The sequence below is a fragment of the Linepithema humile genome, chromosome 8 (assembly GCF_040581485.1).
Source record: "Linepithema humile isolate Giens D197 chromosome 8, Lhum_UNIL_v1.0, whole genome shotgun sequence".
Classification (NCBI taxonomy): domain Eukaryota; kingdom Metazoa; phylum Arthropoda; class Insecta; order Hymenoptera; family Formicidae; genus Linepithema; species Linepithema humile.
This window is the reverse complement of record NC_090135.1, coordinates 1,488,749-1,510,430: the sequence shown is the minus strand read 5'-3', so window position 1 is coordinate 1,510,430 and position 21,682 is coordinate 1,488,749. Positions and strand designations below refer to the sequence as shown.

At 42.7% G+C, this 21,682-nt stretch overlaps 1 protein-coding gene and 1 pseudogene across 1 annotated transcript; both read right to left on the bottom strand.

The window, feature by feature from the left end:
* Positions 1-1,112: 1,112 nt before the first annotated feature.
* LOC137001632 (uncharacterized) lies at positions 1,113-8,782 on the bottom strand. The gene is made up of 3 exons (XM_067360742.1): positions 8,549-8,782; positions 2,646-2,849; positions 1,113-1,784 (listed from the first exon to the last, which is right to left on the bottom strand). The coding sequence occupies exons 1-3, from the start codon at positions 8,780-8,782 to the stop codon at positions 1,113-1,115; spliced, it is 1,110 nt and encodes a 369-aa protein (XP_067216843.1).
* Positions 8,783-18,353: 9,571 nt separating this feature from the next.
* On the bottom strand, positions 18,354-21,439 carry LOC137001552 (uncharacterized; annotated as a pseudogene).
* Between the last annotated feature and the right edge of the window lie 243 nt (positions 21,440-21,682).

The window sequence follows — 21,682 nt, the reverse complement described above, 5'->3', positions numbered from 1 at the left end:
GCTTGGACGTACGATATCGTTTCTTAACATTTCCTGTACCTGTCTATTTACTTCGGCCTTATGCTTCTCCGGTAATCTATACGGTCGCGTATTCGCGGGTGCCGTACCGGCTCGAGTTACGATCTCGTGTTGCAGTGCCTCGGTGCAGGTCAGGGGTTCTCCGTCCAAATGGAATACATCATCGAAATCTTCGCAGATTTTAAGTAGAGTTTTTCGCTCTTCGTTATTTAAGTGATCGAGACGAAGCGCCTCTTTAATTCGTTGCATGCGTGACAAGGGAATTTCCTTCGGTATATACGTCTGAGCTATTAATATTTCGGCATTTTCTTCTGTCATTACTTCTTCAATTTCTACTACTGGAGCTTGCATTTCTATTTTAGTTTCGGTAGTATTTATTATGCTAATCGGGCAACTATTATTTTTTGGCTCAACTAGGCAATTTCCGATAAATATTCCTGGTCTAGTTTCCACTGCTTGGATTATTCCTGCTGTGTTTTCTTTAGTTATGGCTGTTATAATAGTTTCGCTTCTAGCTTCTAAAGTAAACTTTTTGCATGGGAAAAGCGTAAATAAATTTTTATTGATGCGTAGTTTTTTGGTAGTATAGTCCCAAGATGCTTGATATTTTTGTAGGAAGTCGGCTCCGAGGATTCCGTCATATTCGATAGGAAAGTCGTCTTTTATCACGTTTAATTCATGTTTGACATTTCTTGTTTTTAACGGAATAGTTGCTTGCATTACGCCTATAGTATCCGCTTTGTGCCCTGTTGCGCCAATGATTGTTATCTTTTTATCGTATATTATGGTTTCATCTTTCAATTTATTCAATTTTATTAGACTCATGGTAGCTCCTGTGTCGATCAACATATTTATTTTATCGTCAATCACTTCATTCATGGGTAGTGAAATCAGATCGAGCTCAGTGTGTGCATGATTTATCTCATCAGCTGTTAGTACCTTATGCTCTCGTACTGTCTTAGCTGTTGCTTTAATTGTTTTCTTTTCTGCATTGTTGTCCTCAGTCTCGCGATGCTTATTAGTTTTATTTATGGTATTTTGCGTGTTTGATTCTTCATTTATTTTTTTATTTTTAGTATATTCCGGTTTTCCGTTTAATATCCAACATTCGGTACGGTTATGTCCGGATTTCTTGCATAATTACAATGTTTATCCAGCGTATTAAATCTTGATCCGCTCGGTTTAGGCAAAGTGAATTGATTACCGTAGCGGCTCGTTCGGCAATCGCGACCGTAATGTCCTTGCTTGCCGCATTTATGGCATTGAATTGCCTTAGGATTATTAAAACTTTTATTCGCGTTGTACGCGGAATCACGTGGTCTCTTTAATTTTTCCTCTGCTTTGGCCCCTTCGATGGCTTCTTGCAGGGTTGAATATCGTTGCGCGCGTATTACCATTCGTATATCCTCGCGCAGTCCGTACACAAAGTTTTGTAGCGCTTGCTGTTTAACTGTATCTAATATAGTGCGTTTATCTTGCGGTGTCTTTCCTGGACTGTCTGTTGGAGATTCGTATAACTGCATCGCTAAATGGTCTGCTCGAGCCCCATATTCTACTGCACTTTTTCCGGGTCGTTGTTTCAAATGATTAAATTCAATTTGAATCGATGCAGGATTTTTCTTAGGGTAGTAAAAGCTTTCCAGTTCATTTTTTAACTGTTCAAACGATCTGATATCTTTGATCTCAAAATTTATTAATGCTCTGCCTTGCAATTTAGTCGACATTATGACGTCGAGTAGCTCGTCTGCGAATTCGGGCTTTACATACTTCATGGCACATGTACAAGCGCTTAGAAATGATTTTAAGTTCGTTCGTGACGTACCGTCAAAAATAGGTATTAAATTTATCGCGTTTTTTGATGTCATGTAGCGTTGTGCGTCAGTGGATTGTCTGTTTCGTATGTCTTCAGTAGTTCGACCGTATGAAATGTCGGTTTTGCGTTCTTGTCGCGGATTTCGTTCGTGATGATGCGCATGAAGATACTCAAATAATGTCGCGATCTGTTCGCGCATTTCGTGCACTGTTTCTTCTAGTGCTGAAATCTGATTTTTATTTTTTGGGCGTGTTCCCGTTCGAAGTCCGCTGGCTTCGTTTTCTCTTGTATTTTGCTCCATTAACGCGGATATTTCGTTTTCTATTACGATGTCTGCCTCACTCTTCCTTCTTTGAGACATTTTTTCGTTTCTTCTTTCACGGATTTCGTCCGGATCAAATATGCTACTATCGTATGATGTTAGCTCAAACTCGCTGTAATCTGACACGCGGCTTGGTGTTTTACTAATGTAAGGTCTAGTCTTTTTAGTTTTTACTTCTATCACGGTATCGTTAAGAGCGGGAATTAAACTCGAATCGATATCTTCGAAAGTGTAATCTCGTTTAGTTTCTATGTTTGCATCTAATTCGTCGTCGGTATCACCGTCCGAGTTTGTGTATTGTAATGTACGGCGTACGTTATCGCTTATGTCGTGAGTCGCGTCTTCGATAATGCGTATCGGGTTTAACGCTGTGCGGATTGCGTGTCGCGCTTGGTTGCTTAATTGCCACGACCTATTTCGTATGGGACCGGGGTCGCTTTCGCTTTTGTACATTCACGCGTTTTTATATTTTATATAATGGTTCGGACTTACAGTAGTAGTAGTATGATCGCTCGCATGTTGCCTCGTCCTTAGCTGCGGTTCGCTGTCCGGCTGTAGATCGTAGGCTGTAGGTGTAGGTCGCTCGGCTGCTTTCTGCGGCTGGCTCCTATTTCGCTGACTCCGCTCGGCACTGCTTGGCTCTAGATAGTCTGCTACTGCGCTGCTACTCTGCTTACCGTTGCATTGGTCGGGGGTCTTCTCGTTTCAATAATCTCCGTATTGAAACTTGTCCGCCGACTATTTTGCACTCAATTTTCGGCTGCTTACTGCTGCGTTGGTCGGGGTCTTCTCGTTTCAATAATCTCCGTATTGAAACTTGTCCGCCGACTAATTTTCACTCACTTAAATTTTTTCTTTTTGTTTCAGGCTCTGGACGTTCCGGGTTCCTGGTCCCGAGGGAGAGGCAGATCCCACCGCTGCCACCAGATATTTGTTGTGCCCTTGGTGATAGAGCACGGGTTCGGGATCTGCCGAGGAGTTAGGCCGGGAATCCGGGAATAATCCTTTGACGTTTCTTTTTCAATAAAAAACAGTCTCCCATATATTTATTGGTTTTTTGTTCTATTACAAATTCCCTTACTTCTAGGTAGTCTAGGTTCCGTCAGGAATCCTTGTCTTAGTGTGGTATCACGGAGCCCCAAGTTATTCTTATTCGCTTTTAGCGAATTGTTATAATTCGCGTTCTTCTAGATTTGTGGTCCCAACGAACATACGTCCGTTTCTTGTGACTGATAGTTTTAGACCCGCCGTCGTGATCTCGCGACGGCGATTTTATATATGTGAAACTGCACTTGATTGCAGTTTTAACGATCTAACTTGCTGACGAAATTCGATCGTTCGTCAGCATTGTCGCGTAAAAAGTGAATTAGGTTTTAATTTTCGCTGCGCGATTTATCCGGTGTCTCGCATGAGCCGGAAACTGAATATTAGATATCTTAATCTGATATGCAATAGATATCTTCTTATATTTTATTAATATATATATATTTTATTATTAATAATTGGTTGTGGTTCTTTAGACCCACAACAGGGTTAATAGAAGAGAGAAATAATTTATTAAAAGAATTTTTAGATTCAGTAAAAAAGAATACCAATACTTATTGAATATACATTTATTGTTATTTATAATACACAAATATGTAAGGCCTTTAAAAGATTAATATAAAAATACATACAAATATATTGATAAATTAACATGATCCTTATTTATATAAAATACCATTATTGAGATATTTATTGTGCTCGCGCTGCAAGCTGTCTACATATTTCGTCTCTAAGTTCTCGTCCCTGTTGATTATCTTGTGGTATTGCATTGGCATCTCCAGTCATATTGATTAGTCCATTTGCAGCATCAGGATCTGGTTGATTTTCATCGGGAGGTGGTTCAAATAATTGCAGATCGTTAGCATTTGCCATATTGTGCAAAATGCAACAGGCATGCACAACTTGAATCATTCAAACGATGTCCCGCAATTTAAAGTGGTATAATTGACGAAATTGCTGTTTTAGATTACCAAATGCATTTTCGATAATAACTCTACATGAGCTCAATCTTTGGTTAAAATTGATTTGAGCTTGTGTTAAATGTCCAGTATCTCTATACGGAACAATCAGCCGTTGTAAACAAGGATACGCACTGTCGCCAAGTAAGTATCCATCTTCTGCAAATTATAAAATTGTTTTAGTAATAAAAGTAAGCACAGTATTTATATAATATGTGCTTGGATTTTCTCGAAAAGCAAACACCAATAGATTCATCTAAAAATGTAGAGTTTTTATTAATTTATGAAGTTCTCCTTCCTTTTTCCTATTTACAGAAGTATTATACGAACCTAAAAATGTAGAGAATCGACAATTAAATGTTTATGCTTTCCTCTCAATCGAAAACGGTCTACGTGGTTTTTATTCAGCTTTTATTCATTTCCTCCTATCTCTCCCTCTCTCTATCGCTCGGTAACTCTTTTGCTTGTCCCATCAGTGGCGCCGTCTCTCATGCATCCAACACTTACCGACTCGTACGCAAAACTTTCATCTCCCCCCCTTAGGGTGCTTAATTTTCATCTTGAGGTGTAAATTAAGTATCAATTACTGAAGATCCATAGATATTGGGATGAGCTTTGTGACATGATATAATCCACTTGACCTTTTTCCATGATCAGTATTTATCCTATAAACTAAATTTGATATCTTTTCTTCTATCTCGAAGGGGCCGATTCTTATTTCATCCATTTTTTTTCTATTTAGTTTATTTCCATTGGCTACATAAACCATGTCTCTTTTTTCAAAATCATATTGCGTTCTGTTTTTATCAGATCGGGATTTGTTATAATTATGTGATTTTTTTGTTCTGAGTAATGCTGTTTCTTTATCTTGTTCCAGGTCTCTTATGTCTTCATTTTTCTCTTTTAATTCCGGTGGTAACAAGTCAGTAGATTCTGCATCTAGCAGGTATTTTGGTGAAAATCCTGTTATTGAGTGGTCTGTATCATTATATTTTTTTGTACACTCTTCTGCTATTCTGGACCATGCTGATTTTTTTTCTTTTTCATTCAGTTTACAACGTATTTTATTTACCAATGTTTGGTTTAATCTTTCATTCAACCCATTCGTAAAGGGTGCATCCACTGCTGTAAAGATCAATTGTATATTTCGTTCTCTGAGGTAATGTTTAAAGTCATTGGAGTTTAAGCCTGGCTATTGATCTGAAAGCAGTATTTCAATCGTGTTATTTTTAGAAACCTTCTCTATTAGTTTGATGAAATCCTGAGCGTTTTGGCTTTTTGAGCATAGGATGTATGCAAATCTTGTGAAATGGTCAGCTAGCAGGTGTAAATATCTCTTGGTTGATCTTTGTCCACCAAATCCACCAATCGTATCCAAAGACATTATTTGGAATGGTTTTTCAGCAGGGCCTAATTGTGACATTAGACCATATTTTCTATTTAATCTTGTTTTATTTTTAATGCAAATTTCACAATTCTTACATATTAATCTAATATTTTCCAATATGTTCGGTGCCGTGTAAAAAGGTTTTATCTTGGCTTCCATCTGATTTATCCCTATGTGGCAGTAATTTTCATGAATTTTCTTTATTAATATTTTTACTATATTCTTCACTTAGAATTATTTTTTTCTTCTTTTTCTTGTTCTCTTTATAGTAAACACCATCTTTCATGGTTAAATTCTTTTCGCCTTTTTTTATTTGTTGATTGTGTTTTTGATCCATTTTTATGTCTTGTAGGCTAATAATATTTACTGTTTTTAGAGTTTCTTCATTGTTTTCATGCGCTTCAAAAACTGGATTCCTGCTGAGACAATCTGCTTCTGTATTTGTCTTTCCTGGGTTGTATTGTATCACAAAATTGTATTGTGATAAATAGTGGGTCATATCTCCCAGTTCATCATCAGTTCTATTTTTAACATTTAAGTTTTCCAGTGGTTTGTGATCTGTGTATACAGTGAAGAAATTCCCAATTAACCAATGCTGCCAGAACTTCAAACTTTCTTTAATGGCTAAACATTCTAAAAATATAGCTTTTTTCTTTTTCTGTGATTCGTTCAGCTTTTTTGAAAAGTAAGCTACTGGTTTCTGTTCTCCATTTAATTAAGTCTGTTTTAAGACAGCTCCCAGACCTTTATGCTGGCGTCTGTGTAGATCAAGATTGGTAATTTTGGGTCAAAAATTGCAAGTACTGGTTTTGAACATAAATACTCTTTAATTTTATTAAATGCGTTCTGGCATTCTTCTGACCAATAAAATTTTGTATTTTTCCGGAGTAGATTGTGTAGTGGATCAAGTGTTATTGTAACATTTGGAATATATTTACCGTGAAAATTAATTTTACCTAAAAATTGTCTTATTTGTTTGCTACTTTGTGGAGTTGGAAAATCCTTAATTGATCGTAAATTATCTTTCAATGGTGTAATTGTATTATCTTTTATTAAATGTCCTAAGTATTTCACCGAGTTTGATGCAAACCTACACTTTGTAAATTTTAGTCTGAGCCCTTCTTTTTGAATCGCTTCCAATAATTTTCTTATGTGTTCTATATGTTCAGCGAATGTTCTTGAAAAAATTAGTATATCATCAATGTAGTTTACAGCAAATCTTGATAAGTCATATTTCTTTATGATGTTCCTTAGAATTCGTTGAAAAATTGCCGGAGATGTTTTTAGTCCAAAAGGCAGACATGTCCACTGGTAATGGCCTTCTTGTGTCACAAATCCTGTTTTGGGTCTATCTCGAACTCTTAATGGAATGGCCCAGAAAGCTGAGTTTACATCCAGTGTCGTAAAATATTTACAATCTATAGTTTCAATCATTAAATCTTTTATTAGAGGGAATGGCTGCAATTGAGGAACTATTATTTTATTTAGTTCTCTGAAATCTATGCATAACCGACTTCTTTTTCCTTCATCTCTTTTGTATGCTAAGGTTACTGGCGCTGCGAAAGGGCTGTGTGATTCCTCAATCAAATGATGTTTTAATAGTTCTGAGATTTGTTTTTCTATTTCGATTTTATCTGGTATCGAACATCTATATGGTCTTTTATAACAGTACTTGTCTATTTGTAAATCAATGAATGCTTCATAGTTTTTTACTCTTCCAACGTCAAATTTGTCTGTTACAAAAATCTGTTTATATTCCTTTAATATGGCGTTTATTTGTTCTTTTTGATCTGAGTTTAGATGTTCAGTATCAATTGTAAATTTATCAGTCTCTATTCCTTCATTGAAGTTTACTTCAAATTCTTTGAGTTCTATTTCCATTCCTTTTTCTTCTTCATTTTTATTTTTATAATTATTCTCATTCCTTTGGAGTTCTAACTTTCTATTAATATCTTTATTTTTTATATCTTCTTTATTTGTATTTGTGTGTGTATTATTTTTTTTTATTTCTAAATTTTCATTATGAGTTAATTTAAATTTTTTTATTGTGTCTAATCCCAGTATAAGGTCGTGTTCAAAATTTTCATTTTCTAGTATAAATGCGTTTATATTCTTTTCTTCGTCTAATATTTTTGCTTTAAGCTTTACTACTCCATTAGTTTTTCCCTTACCATTAATCGATTTTAGTGTGCTATTATGTATCTTTTTTTCTTTGTTCTTCAATTTTATTATTCTAGAGTTTACCACTGTAACATTTGAACCGGGATCATATACTCCTGTGGTTTTCAACACGTTATTTAGCAGCACATCTACCATGATTAATGGTGGGACTTCAAGTTTTTTTGGTCCTCTGTGTTTAGTAGTTCCACTTCCAATATTGAGTTTGTAGATAAAGTTTTATTTTCAGATCTTTTTTCTTCTTTGTACCAGCATTGTTCTTCTGGGTGGTAACGATTATTTTTGCCTTTTTCCTCACAAATTTTACATGGTTTCTTATCATACTTTTTTGTTTCTGATTTCATATTTCCTTTTACATATTTATTTTCATAAATCATCTTTTTATTTGCTATCTTTTCATATCTTCTGATTTCATTAAATAAATCTTCTGAATTTTTTAAGTCTTGCCTATCAATTTTTTTTTTTACAAACGCTGGCAGTCCTGCTGCGATCAAATTTATTAGAGTTAATTTATCTATGTTTTTGTTTGTCTCTAGTAGTAAACGTTCTTTTTTTAAAGCATAATCTAAAAGTGAGCCACTTAAAAATCTATAATTTAATGCATGAATTATTGGAGACCATCCTTTGTCTGCGAAAGTCTCTAGAAAATTTTCCTTCCAAGTGTTCCACGCTGAATCTAACGTATGTTTAATCAACATAGAGCTATACCAGTCTTTGCATGTATCTTCCAGAAATAATCTTAAAATTTCAATCTTTTTAATATCTTTTGTAATATTCAATCTGTCACACTCACTTTCATATGTTGATACCCATTGATTTACACTTACATTCTTACCATTGAACTTGTCGATTATAAACTTTTCAGAAGCTTTGCTTAAATTAGGATTGTTTTTCAATTTTTGTTGACTTTCTTTTTTTTCTACTAATTTTTCTAGAATTTTTATTAGATTTTCATCTAATTTCTGTGGTGTACTCTGTTGTTGCTGTTGTTCTTTGAGGTTAGGGATCTCTTCCAAAATATAATCTTCTATAACCATATTTCCACTAGTGTCTTTATACATACTTAGTATGTTTTTATCTCAATTAAACCATACCTTTCGTGTTTGTCCCCGCTTTACAAGTGTTTTTTTCACTTTCTTGAAGTCTGGTAGACTTGCGAGATGCTGATGATATTTAATCGACTGTAAACCATCTGGTACACTGAAACTTGTGTTTTCTTCATTGGTGATTGATTTAACCACAATCACGTTATTTTTCGGGTCTTCCGCCGCCACAACTTCCAACTCGAATTTTAGTCTTTCTATTATTATGTGTTAATTTTTTTTTTTGCTTTATTCCTTTAGCACTGTTGCACAAACGTGGAAAATTGTCGATTTATAATATGTGCTTGGATTTTCTCGAAAAGCAAACACCAATAGATTCATCTAAAAATGTAGAGTTTTTATTAATTTATGAAGTTCTCCTTCCTTTTTCCTATTTACAGAAGTATTATACGAACCTAAAAATGTAGAGAATCGACAATTAAATGTTTATGCTTTCCTCTCAATCGAAAACGGTCCACGTGGCTTTTATTCAGCTTTTATTCATTTCCTCCTATCTCTCCCTCTCTCTATCGCTTGGTAACTCTTTTGCTTGTCCCATCAGTGGCGCCGTCTCTCATGCATCCAACACTTACCGACTCGTACGCAAAGCTTTCATTTATATTGTAGAAATCATTGAATTTCTTACAATAGCATTCGAAGATACATTTTGATATCTTTTTTATATACAAAAATTACGAACCTCCACAAAGTTGATTCAGGCTAATGTACACAGGCGAGTTCCTAAAAACTCTTGCATCATGAACCGATCCAGGATAACCAATAAATACATTCATAAATTTTTGTTTGTGGTTTACAATGCCTTGTAACTAAATAGAAAAAAATTGCTTCCTTTTTATGTATGAATCTTTATCTTCGATTGGTTTATCGATTCGTATGTGCAATCCATCTATGGCACCTGTAATGAATTATTAGTAATAAAATGATCGAAATTCTACATGTATGAAAATAGTACTTTTGAAATATACCGATTACTCCAGGAAATGCTTTGTGCTGAAGAGAAAATTGTTTAGTAATCTCTCGCTCTTGCAATGTAGGGAATCTAATAACAGTTGGTGCAAAAGACATTAAAAAATTTGTAACTCGAGATATAACATTGTATAATGCACTTATGGTGATCCCAAATCTGTCTGCCACATCCCTATAGCCAGCGCTTTCATGTCCAACGTACCAAAGAAAACTTATAATATGTTTTTCTGGAGAAATAGGTTCGTATCCGGCATGAGCTGTAATAACATACATTTGTATATAAATACAATAAGATATTTATAATGCAACTAAATTACATGTATTTATAAATAATATTAATATATGCGGAGCTCATAATTATGATATAATAAAGATGATATGATACCTTGTAATGCCAAAAAGGTTGGAGATGCTGCAAAACGACCGATCAATTCATTGGTCACTTCTCGGGATAAGCGAAAGTGCATTATAAAATCATTCTCAACATATAAATTTACGACATTTTCAATGTAATTGACAATTTTTACGCGTTGTACTCTTTGAACAACTCCTAATACTGGTTCAAATATTTGCCCAACGTCTTCATTTATAAAACAATATTTTGAGGTTAAGTTATATACTTTAAACAAAATTAAATGTACCTATATTATTATTAAGTAAAGAATTATTTAATGTTATTTAATGTCGTTACTACTTTTTTTACCATTATTTGCAACGAATAAAACAGGTGGTTCAGGAACAATCTCATCATAATTTTCTTCATCGGATGACAAGTCAGACTCGGAATCCAAAATGTGATCAAGAATTTCTGCATTTATTCCATTCATTGTGTGATAATCGTAACAATACAGTCAATAAATTTTAAGAAATTAATTTCTCACTAAAACTGAACATCAAGAGACACGGTTATCTCGCGCCAAGTTCACGAGCAACGCAATATGACGCAGTGCAACATACCATACACAAAGAGCTGCAGTACACTTATGTAACACTAGCGTTCTCGTTGAAAAGTCTACACTTTACACGATGTTTCTCCTACTCGCAAAAAATCAATTGTATTAAAAGTGTAAGGTATACACTTTACACTTCTAGTGTAAACAAGAAGAACAAACCTACTGCTAGCGGCAAATCGCCGCCTGGAGGAGATATCCAATCTCCGCAGGAAAAAAGAGGAAAGGGAGAGAACCTTCCCTTTCCTTCCCTTATCATCACCCGGTCTAAGGCCAAGGCCACACGGGAGGAGGACGTGGGCAAGGAGGTCGTCATGGGAGAGCCGGTGGAAGTTTCGTCACCGGGGCCCTCTCCCATGATGGCCATCATCAAGGAAGACCTGGAGCAATTCCCAGCAAAAAGACCCCCAGTAATAGGGGTCCTAAAAGTGCTGGAAGACTACCCTCTACCGGTGGTGACGAGCAACACCCTCCTGCATGGTGGCCTGGTTGGCACCGTGGTGCAGGAGGTTGTGAGAAAGATCGAAGAAATGCTTCCTCGCATAATTAAGGAGCTTTTAGGGGAAAAGCTCCCCTCCTTGCCTGACCCCCCTCCCTCCAAACCCCCTGGCAGTATGGGTCCCCCTTTCGTTAAGAGGGTGGTTCCCCCAGCCGGGGATTCAGAGGGAGAGCGGAAAGAAGTAGAAGAGAAAGGAATCGACGCAGTCCGCTGTTGTGCGACAGCCCACTGCCGACCCTTCCCCTCCCCCAAGGGGGAAAAAAACCCCGATTGTTAAACCGGAGCAATCAATCCCCCCTGAAGGGAAAGCCACTGCAGCTGTCGCTGCCAACGTGCAGCAGCAACAACGGCAGCAGTAAGAATCATCACCTCCGTTGTATACGGAGGTGGGGAAAAGGAAGAAAAAGAGGGAGACACCTCCCTCTACTACGGCGAAGAGCGCCCAGAGAGCCACTAAGGCGGCTCCAAGAACCGCCCCCAAACCCCCTTCCTTCCCGCCCAATAGGGGCACTGATGGAGAGAAGGGGAAGAGGAAGAGGAAGGTGCCTAACACCGCGGCGGTTACCCTCACGTGTCCGGAGGAGGAATACGCCGCGGTGTTGGCAAGGGCCACGAAAGAGATCCCCATCAAAGAGATGGGGATCTCTCACATTAGACCCAAGCAGGGACAAACTGGGGCCCTCATTTTGGAGATCCCGGGCCCCAATGGTAGGGAGCGGGCGGACAGGCTGGCACATGAAATGTGCAGCCTGTTTGAAGACAGGCCCGATACGAGTCAACCGACCCCCAAAAATTGGGGAAATTCGTATCAGGGGCCTGGTTCAGTCAGCCACGGCGGAAAACATCGCCCGGGCTGTGGCTGAAAAGGGAGGGTGCTTCGCCTCCGAGATCAGGGTGGGGGAATTGAAACCCTCCCTCACCCCCAGGGGCCTCCTCACGGCCTGGGCAAAGTGTTCCCTCGAAGCGGCCAACAAGGTCGCCCAGGAGGGGCACATAGAAATAGACGGGCTCTACAGAGCCCGTGTAGAGTTGGTGGAGGTGCGCCCTCTCTAGTGCTTCAAATGCCTGGAGAAGGGCCATGTTAGGGCGAAGTGCTCCAACACAACCACAGACCGCAGTAGTCTCTGTTACCGTTGCGGGGAAGCGGCACACGAGGCCCGTGCGTGCACGGCGCCGGCGAAATGCGCCGTGTGCCACGACGCGGATCACCCGGCCTCCCATCGTATGGTGGGCCGGCCTGTAAGCCCCCCAAAGGGGGCAAGAAGAAGAGGGGAGAAGCCACAAAGGCTCTTATCCCCTTTCTTCGTAAGGAGGAAAAATCGGCGGCAGCGGCGACGTCGCCTATCACGGGGGAATCCAATTCCCCCATGGAAAGTATGGACATCGATCCATCGCCGGATGTCGCCGAAGAAGCTGGAAAGGTTGGCCTGAAGGAGGGACAGGATCATAAGACCCAATAATGTCCACAAAACTTCTTCAGGCTAATCTGAATCACGCTCGCCGGGCCCAGGATCTTTTCCTCGCGGACCTGTGCGAGCGTAACGCAGGACTGGAGGTGGCGGCGGAGCCGTACCGGGTGCTGGACTCCAACCCCAATTGGGTCTCGGCCTCGGACGGCTCCGTCGTCATAGTGAGGAGGCACTCCCCGCGCTTCCCCCCTTACCTTTGTGGAACGGGGAGTGGGGTTTGTTATGGTGCGGTGGGGTGCCTTTCATGTGATGGGGATTTACGCCCCGCCAAGCCGGTCTCACCCCGAGTTCTTGGAACAATTACGGGCAATGGGGGCTAGCATTCGTCAATGCCTCCCCCATCCCGTGTTGGTGGCCGGGGACTTTAACGCCTGGGCTCAGGCGTAGGGTTCCCGGCGCACCAACCGTAGGAGTGAAGCCGTGCTAGATTGGGCGGCGGAGCTAGACCTCCTGTTGCAAAACAGGGGGTCGGAGAGCACCTGTGTCCGTCCCCGGGGAGAGTCCATCGTTGACTTGACGTGGGCATCCCCCCGGGCGGCACACTTGGTGGGAACTTGGAGGGTGGCGGACCGAGAGTCCCTTTCGGACCATCTATACATAGAGATGGTCCTAACTGCCATCCCCCAGGAGATGCTAATCCGCCACCATCAACAGAGGGGCGATAAGCCCCTACGGAGATAGGCCTTGGCCCGTTTGGACCAGGATAAACTGATGGCGGCGGCCTTGGTGGAAACGTGGTCGGATCCTCCCGACCTTGTCGACACCGAGGCCGAAGCCGAAGAGATCGGGGACATAGCCGAGCGTATTTGTGACGTGGCCATGCCCCGATCCAAGTCCGCCCCTCATCGGGCGGCCTATAGATGAACAGAGGAGATCGCGGAACTGCGGAGGCGGGTTAACGCCGCTAGACGCGATTTCCTCAGAGCCCGACGTAGGGCGGGTGGAGATGAAGAGAGCATTGCCGAGGAGCGTAGCGAGTACCTGGCCGCAAGGGGCTCGCTGCGACTAGCCATCGGCAGGGCCAAGGCCAAGGCCTGGGAAAAATTGTTGGCGGAACTCGACCGGGACCCTTGGGGGCGTCCGTACCGCTTGGTATTCAACAGGCTGAGACCGGCGGCGCCCCCAATTTCGGAGACGCTGGACCCCGAGTTCCTCGACCAGGTGGTGGGGAGTCTATTCCCAATTATGGATATTTACATCCCCCCTAGGGGGGATCTTTCCCCCTGGTCCGGGGACTTGGAGATCTCGGAGAGGGAGCTTTCCGAGGCGGCCAAAAGGCTGGGGGCTACTGGTAAAGCCCCTGGTCCGAACGGGGTCCCCGACCGAGCATGGGTCTTGGCCTTTGGCGTGGTGGGTGCACGCCTTAGAAGACTGTACAACACGTGTCTCAGGACGGGCACCTTTTCCTTCTTATGGAAGAGAGCAAATCTGGTGCTCCTTTGTAAGGAGGGGAATCCGGCGGAGCAACCTTCGGCTTACAGGCAAATATGCCTGCGGGATCGGCAAACTGTTCGAGAGGATCATTGCCGGCCGAATCGTCCAGCACCTGTCGCGGGATGGTCCTAATTTATCGGAGGACCAATTTGGGTTCCGGGAGGACCGATTAACCACAGATGCAATTACGCATCTGCGGGCCCTCTTAGACCAAATTGTAGGGGAGGGAGACGTGGCGTTGGCGGTGTCGCTGGACATTGTCAACGCCTTTAACTCCCTCCCCTGGGAACATGTGGAGAAGGCCAAAAAGTTCCACGGCTTCCCCCCATACATTAGGGAGGTCCTTTGGGACTACTTCCGCGACAGAACGCTCCAGCTGGAGCAGGTGAGCCAAAGAAAAATCTGTTGCGGGGTTTCTCAGGGGTCGGTACTCGGACCCCTACTTTGGAACCTTGCTTATGACAGAGTGCTCCGCACAGCGCTTCCTTCGGGCTGTCGTCTGCTGTGTTATGCAGACGACACGTTGGTGGTGGCCCGGGGGAAGAGCTGGAGAGAGGCCCGGGATGCGGCGAATGCCGCTACCCGGGCGGTCGTGTACTCCGTTAGGATAATGGGGCTCGAGGTCGCCCCACAGAAGACGGAGGCCCTGTTTTTTCACAACAGGGCCATGGGGCGACCTCCCCTTACTCAGATGTGGGTAGGGGAAGTCCATGTCCGGGTGGGGACCCAGATGAAATATCTTGGCCTCACCCTGGATGAACTTTAAGGGTTTGAGCAGCACTTTGCTGGGATAACTCCCAAAGCAGATAGGATGGCGACGGCTTTGGGTCGCCTCCTACCGAACTTGGGTGGTCCGAACAACAAAGTCCACAGACTCTATGCAAACGTCGTGCAGTCGGTGCTTCTTTATGGAGCACCGGTGTGAGCCGACAGGGTCGTGGCCATTCGGCGAATAAAGGCGATGCTACATCGCCCGCAACGCCGGCTGGCCATTAGGCTAATAAGGGCCTTGTTTGAAATACGCGCTCTTTCGCCACTAAGGCAAAGCGTGCAGCACGAGCGGCACTGTATGCCGGTTCGTGCCCCTGCCCGCGAGTGGCGCTTACCGATGCGGAAGGAACGGCCGCGCCATGCCTAGATTGTATACCATCATCCGCCTAGACCTTGTTATGGCGTCTAGTCGTCATTGTTGTTCGTCGCGCGTGTACGTTGCATCATCTTACGCGTGCCGTGCACGAATCGAGTCTAGTCGCCATCGTGTATTCGTCGCGACATAAAACGTTGTTTAATCTTGTGATCTCTTTATAGAAAGTTGCGGCCCTTGCTGGCCATAGAAAGTTGCGGCCCTTGCTGGTCATAGAAAGTTGCGGCCCTTGCTGGCCATAGAAAGTTGCGGCCCTTGCTGGTCATAGAACGTTGCGGCCCTTGCTGGCCATAGAAAGTTGCGGCCCTTGCTGGTCATAGAAAGTTGCGGCCCTTGCTGGCCATAGAAAGTTGCGGCCCTTGCTGGCCATAGAAAGTTGCGGCCCTTGCTGGTCATAGAAAGTTGCGGCCCTTGCTGGTCATAGAAAGTTGCGGCCCTTGCTGGCCATTTTATAGAAAGTTGCGGCCCTTGCTGGCCATTGTATATAAGGTCACATCACAAGGTGAGTTGATCATTGCTGCGCAGATCACGCGTAAGCATGTTCCTGCCGATCGCCATTAGGCGCTGGATGAGCTGTATTTATACAGCATTGCAAGCCTGAGTTAACCTTACAAGTTAACGCAGCACTACGTTTGCGGATTTCTAGACTGTGAGAAAATCTAAGTCTTTTCTTTTCTTTTCTTGATTTACAACAGATTAGGATAGCCTGCTTTTGTTTCTCTGGAGACCTATCTCACTTGCATGTACCTTGGAATGGACGAATGCTTGGCTTTTCTTTGGAACACACCTGCACACACACGCACGGAATAATTTGCCTTGACTGAACTATTTAACATAATATACATTTGCCTGTCTTGCGGTGAGTGTATCTTTTCCTTTATTTTGTAAAGGTCAGGTGCGGCCTTTTTATTGCAATAATGAGCGACTCATTACCTCACAACGAAGAATGTGGAATGATTGAGATTCTTTTCTATCACATTTATTTCTTTGTGACTCAATAATATTATTATTGTATTTACGTTTGAACATCGCTAGACATAGCGTTTGATGTAAAACTTCTGCGATAGAGTCTTGCTATGCTCTTTTAAGATAATTACATTAATGTAATAATTGAAGATCATTTGTATAAATAGTACTTAAGTATTATAAGTATTATCTTTTGCGTTTTGAGTCGACTCAAAAATTACAATATAGTATTAACCTTTTGCGATATGACTTTGTGTTAATCGAGAGATATTTGATTTATTATTTGAATGGTACATTTGACTTATAAGTTGCTTTTCTTTTATTGTGGTTTGCTCATTGACGAGCATGTTTTTGCAAAATAATACAGTCCACTAAGACGATTTTCATTACTGATAAATCGATAAAAAGAGTTGAATTTATTTACTGAATAATATAGTTTCATGTCTCTTTTGGAACTCAACGCTAATACCTTATGATCTTATATCTCTTGATTCCTCTTTATAAATATTATATCTGATATTTATTGTACGTTATTATGTATTATGTTTTGGATTATGTCTTCTTTTGACATTGTATTAACAAGGGTTAATTTTTCCTATCTACCATCATGATACTGGCTTTTTAATGTATGAATTATTTCTTGAGGAGATTTCTTGTGACACAGTTTTGGGATATTAAAACCTTTTTATACAGGCCTACTGCACGACGTCGTTCGCGGCGGCCACGGCTCTGGCGAGTCTCCTCCCAGCCAAGTTTCTGGCAACTTCGTGTGCCGAAGCTTGTCGGCGTACGAGGGACCCAGACCGGCACGGGAGCGCCCGCTTCCTACCACGAACCGTGGCCAAAATTAGGAGCGACGCCCGCCAAAGAGCCATGGAGGCGTAGCAGACCTCCCTAATCGTCTTCAAGGCGGGCAGATGGACCACCCAGGCCATCCAGCCCTGTCTGCCGGAATAGGCAGACAGGAGAGGACACGGAATTGGGTTCCACCTTACACAGGTACTCACCGGGCACGGATGTTTCGGTGATTACCTGTGTAGGATAAAAAGAGAGTACACGACCGGGTGCCACCACTGTGCAGCCGGTCGGAACTCGGCGCAACACACTCTCGAGGAGTGTGAAGCGTGGGAAGACGAGCGTCGGGTCCTAACCGCAGTGGTCGGCGAGGACCTCTCCCTACCGGCATTGGTGAGAGCAATGCTGGAGGGAGAGGAGAAGTGGAAGGCCGCTTCCGAATTCTGCGACAGTCATGTCGCAGAAGGAGGAGGCGGAAAGAGTGAGGAGGGGGGAGGCGGTGGTGAGAGGAGACGATGCTCCTCCCCCTCATCCACCACCATTACAACCCTTCCACTCCCCAGGGGGTAGATAATAAATGGGGTCTCCCCGGGCGGTGGTGATCACAATGCCCACCAAACCTGGGGGAACCCTGGGGAGGACCTACACAAGGCCCTCCCAACATGGAAAGGCCGGGAGGAGGAATTTATCCTTTCTTCCGGCGAGGGGTCAGCCGGAAGCGGGGGCTGCCGACTGACCTCAGCCTCCCACCAAAACACGGGAGGGCGGGGGAAGGCCGCGGTAGCCCGCCTTCTCCGGTAGAGACGGAAACCATAAAGGAGGGACAAAGTTCCCCCCCCCTCCGTGAAAAGACCGCAATGCGGTCAGACCTGAGGGGGGGTGAGAAAAATACCTCTGGTGATGCCTCACCCTCCCTCTCTACGGTCTAGGAAGGCTACCGGCAGGGGGTATGCTTGGGGACTTTATCCCCAGAAGACTCCCACATAACCCACGGATCTCCCCCCGAAACCCGTAGGTATCCATAAAAGATTTCCCCTGCCATACCAAAAAAAAAAAGGATGGAGGGGAGTCCTCCTTTTGGTCAAGGGTCTGGAACGCTAGAAGGAGACAATCCGAAAGGTTGTTCGTGCGGTAGAGGTGGGTAAGGAAAACCGAGGAGATGACCGTGGGATGTCGGGGCATCCCCAGGGAAACGATGGTTGTGGTACCACCAAGAGTTCGCTCCCAAGTGATTACATGTCTGCGCTCAGCTGTCGGTTTTTATTACTTAAATACGCTCGTGCGAAAAACGGACCAGGGGAAGGGTACGAGGTGTCATTGCGGAACGGGGTGAGCAATCACTTCTTCCGTGGCGGCAACTTCACTTGTTTCACCGACTGGTAATTTGTACATCGCGCCCGCCTAGACGTGCTCCCCTTAAATGGGGCGCGTCAATGGGGGGAGGGCGATAAGCGCTATCGGCGTTACGGTGGGGCAGCCGAGACCCTTCCCCACGTATTGGGTCACTGCGGGGTACACGCGGCCGCGATACAGCTGAGGCATGACGCCGTCTTGCACTGCCTCTGGAAGGCTTGTCGCCTGCCTGGTGAGGTCCGCGTGAACCAGCGGGTTGAGGGCGTGCACGGGGAGCTTCGAGAGCTACGGCCTGATCTCGTGGTCAGGCACGAGCAATCGAAGTGTGTCATTATTTGCGACGTCACGGTGTCCTTTAAAAACAGGTTAGTGGCTTTCGAGGAGGCTAGGGCGAGAAAGGTCGCCAAGTACTCGGTCTTAGCGGAGGAGCTACACCGACAAGGGTATCGTGTTGCGGTGACGGCCCTCGTCGTGGGCGCCCTCGGCTCGTGGGATTCGAGAAAAGAGGCCGTGCTCGCGATGCTCCGCGTGAGCAACAAGTATGCGCAACTAATGCGCCGTCTCATCGTCTCGGATACCATTCGCTGGTCGAGGAACATTTATGTGCAGCATGTGAGCGGCGTTCGCCAGTACAGGGCTTCTCTCCCTCCGTCTGAGGATGGGGCCCTTGCTGAGCCGCCCCAAGCCATTCGCCAGCGTTGGCCCGACGATCAGCGCGGCGACGATCAGAGTGCTTCGCGACCACTTTGCGTATGCTTTGATGCGACAATTGTGGCGGGCACCAGTGATTTTTCTGTGATATATATTCTGTCTTCTTCTGGCCCGCCACAACGATTAAATGAACGTCGCGTATTTATTCAATCGAGTGTGAATAACGCGTTTTTAATTATTTATTTATTTTAATAGTTGACTAGCGTTCTAATTATTTATTTATTATTAGATTAAGCCGCGCATGCACTCCCGGGACAATTTTATCTCTTGACCAATTTTTTATTGTGTCTCCGAAGGTGCCATACGAAGAGCGCTGTATTTTTATACATATTGCCCCAGTCTACCAGCTGGGGCAATAGTTTTATATAAATCTGTGATAAGGTGTCTTAGGGGTGCGCCCCCAGACACCCCAGCGTGATGCCCACTGCCGGGGGGGGGGGCCATTGTCTCCCGGCCATAATTAATTTTAAATGGCGCGGCGTAAACGCCGATATATTTATGTATTACCCTAGGAGGCTTGCACCTTGGGGAACATTAGCTGAAAATTAAAGGCGTATAACCTTCCTGTTGACCTAAAAACATACACAAGATTTTCAAATCACCGCAAAGTAACCAATTGTGCTGTTTATAGTCAATAGCTTCCAATAGTGTTTGTAAGTTCTCATGTTTTCTTTAGCCCTCTTCAGTCACACCTCCGAAAAATGACGTAATAGTCATTCTGGGTGAAATTCACCCAGCACCTTTGCACTGCAATAAAATTATTGTAAAATGCAAAAAAAAAAAATACTGAGATAAGTTTTGACTTTTTTTTACAAAAGCATGTTTATTATACAGGGTGTCCCATTTAACTTGAGACAACTAAATATTTCAAAAAATAAGCATTGTACAAAAAAATGTCCCAAATAAACTTTTTATATTATCAAGGGGGACGTCTGCCTGTGTAAAAATGAACCCGCTCCCACCGCCCTTTGGAGGTGGGACGGGTGGCAACTTTGAAATTTCAAATGGGAACCCCCATTTTTTATTGCAGATTCGGATTCCTTGGGAAAAAATACGTAAGTTTTGTCCAAGACATTTTTTCTAATCGTGATAGATGGCGCTGTAATCAGTGACAATTAGTTTTTGCCATTTTCTCTTACCATCGGGGTGCTTTATTTCGGTGAGTCCCCTCGCCTCTCACTATTCAATTACAATAAATGCTCGAAATAATGACCTTCCATTTCGATGTATTTATTAACTCGAGCTTGGAATGCTTGTACACATGTAGAAAGTGTATCTGGCGTTATTTGTGCGCAAGCATATCTAATACGTTCCACCATGTTTTCTCGAGTATTTGGTACTTCTGTATACACTTTTTCTTTAAGGTAACCCCACAAAAAGAAATCTGGTGACGTAAGGTCTGGCGATCTGGCAGGCCAATTTACCGGACCACCTCTACCGATCCAGCAATCATTGTAATTACGATTTAACACTTCTCGTACTATTACTGAATAATGTGCTGGACAACCATCATGCTGGAACCACATGTTTTGTCGCACTTCGAGAGGTACATCTTCCAACAGAATCGGTAGTTCATCTTGCAATAAGTTACGGTATTTTTCTCCGTTCAATGTTTACCTTCAATAAATACGGGACCGATTAGTTTGTCACCTATGATTCTGCACCAAACGTTAACGGACCAAGGACGCTGATGCTCAACTTAACGTAACCAGTGTGGGTTTTCCACACTCCAGTAATGCATGTTGTGACGATTAACATTGCCATGGTTTGTGAAAGTTGATTCGTCGGAGAACATTACTCGATAAAAGAATTGTGGGTCTCTTTGTATTTGTGTGAGTGCCCAATTGCAAAACACCACTCAATTATTAAAATCATCGCCATGAAGTTCCTGATGCATTGAGATATGATAGGGATGGAATTTGTGATGCTTCAGAATTCTCGAAAGACTAGTACGAGAAATTCCTGAATTACAAGATACCTCTCGAAAACTGACATGGGAGTTATGGGCTACTGCAGCTAGCACAGCAATTTGATTGTTCTCCCCCGTGGCAGTCGCTTTACGGGCTTTTTTTTTAGCTTTTACATTTCCTTCGGTAGTAAATTGTTTAACCAAACAAAAAAAAAGTAGCACGTGATCGTGGCTTATCAGGGAAACGGTCAGCATAGAGAGTAACAACTTCGTCGATTTCTTCCAGACTCACCATAAATCAAAATTATTTCAACTTTCTTCTCTAAAGATAAATAATCCATTATTTATTTGTTGAAATAAAGAACGCGTTTGTAAAAAAACAAGTAGCTAACGTATCAAAACTATGAGGCATCTACATATGTAGTAAATTTTTGAAATACTGAAAATACTAAAAAAGAAACAAAATAAATGAAAGAAATTAAGTCAGAACAATTCTTTAATAACTGGATTCTTTAAATTTTAAGTCAAGTAAATTTCAGTAATACGTACGCTAGCTACTTGTTTTTTTACAGACGCGTTCTTTATTTCAGCAAATAAATAATGGATTATTTATCTTTAGAGGAGAAAGTTAAAATAATTTTAAAATAATTTTGAAAATTGAA

What these genes read in the sequence shown, in the direction of transcription:
- LOC137001632 (XM_067360742.1), bottom strand. Translation starts at nt 8,782, where the DNA reads ATGTATAAAGACACTAGTGGAAATATGGTTATAGAAGATTATATTTTG. An exon ending in ACAAGTTCAATGGTAAGAAT is followed by an intron (nt 2,850 to 8,548) that starts GTAAGTGTAAAT and finishes TGAAACGAGAAG; the next exon opens with ACCCCCGACCAATGCAACGG. An exon ending in GCGATCATACTACTACTACT is followed by an intron (nt 1,785 to 2,645) that starts GTAAGTCCGAAC and finishes TGTGCCATGAAG; the next exon opens with TATGTAAAGCCCGAATTCGC.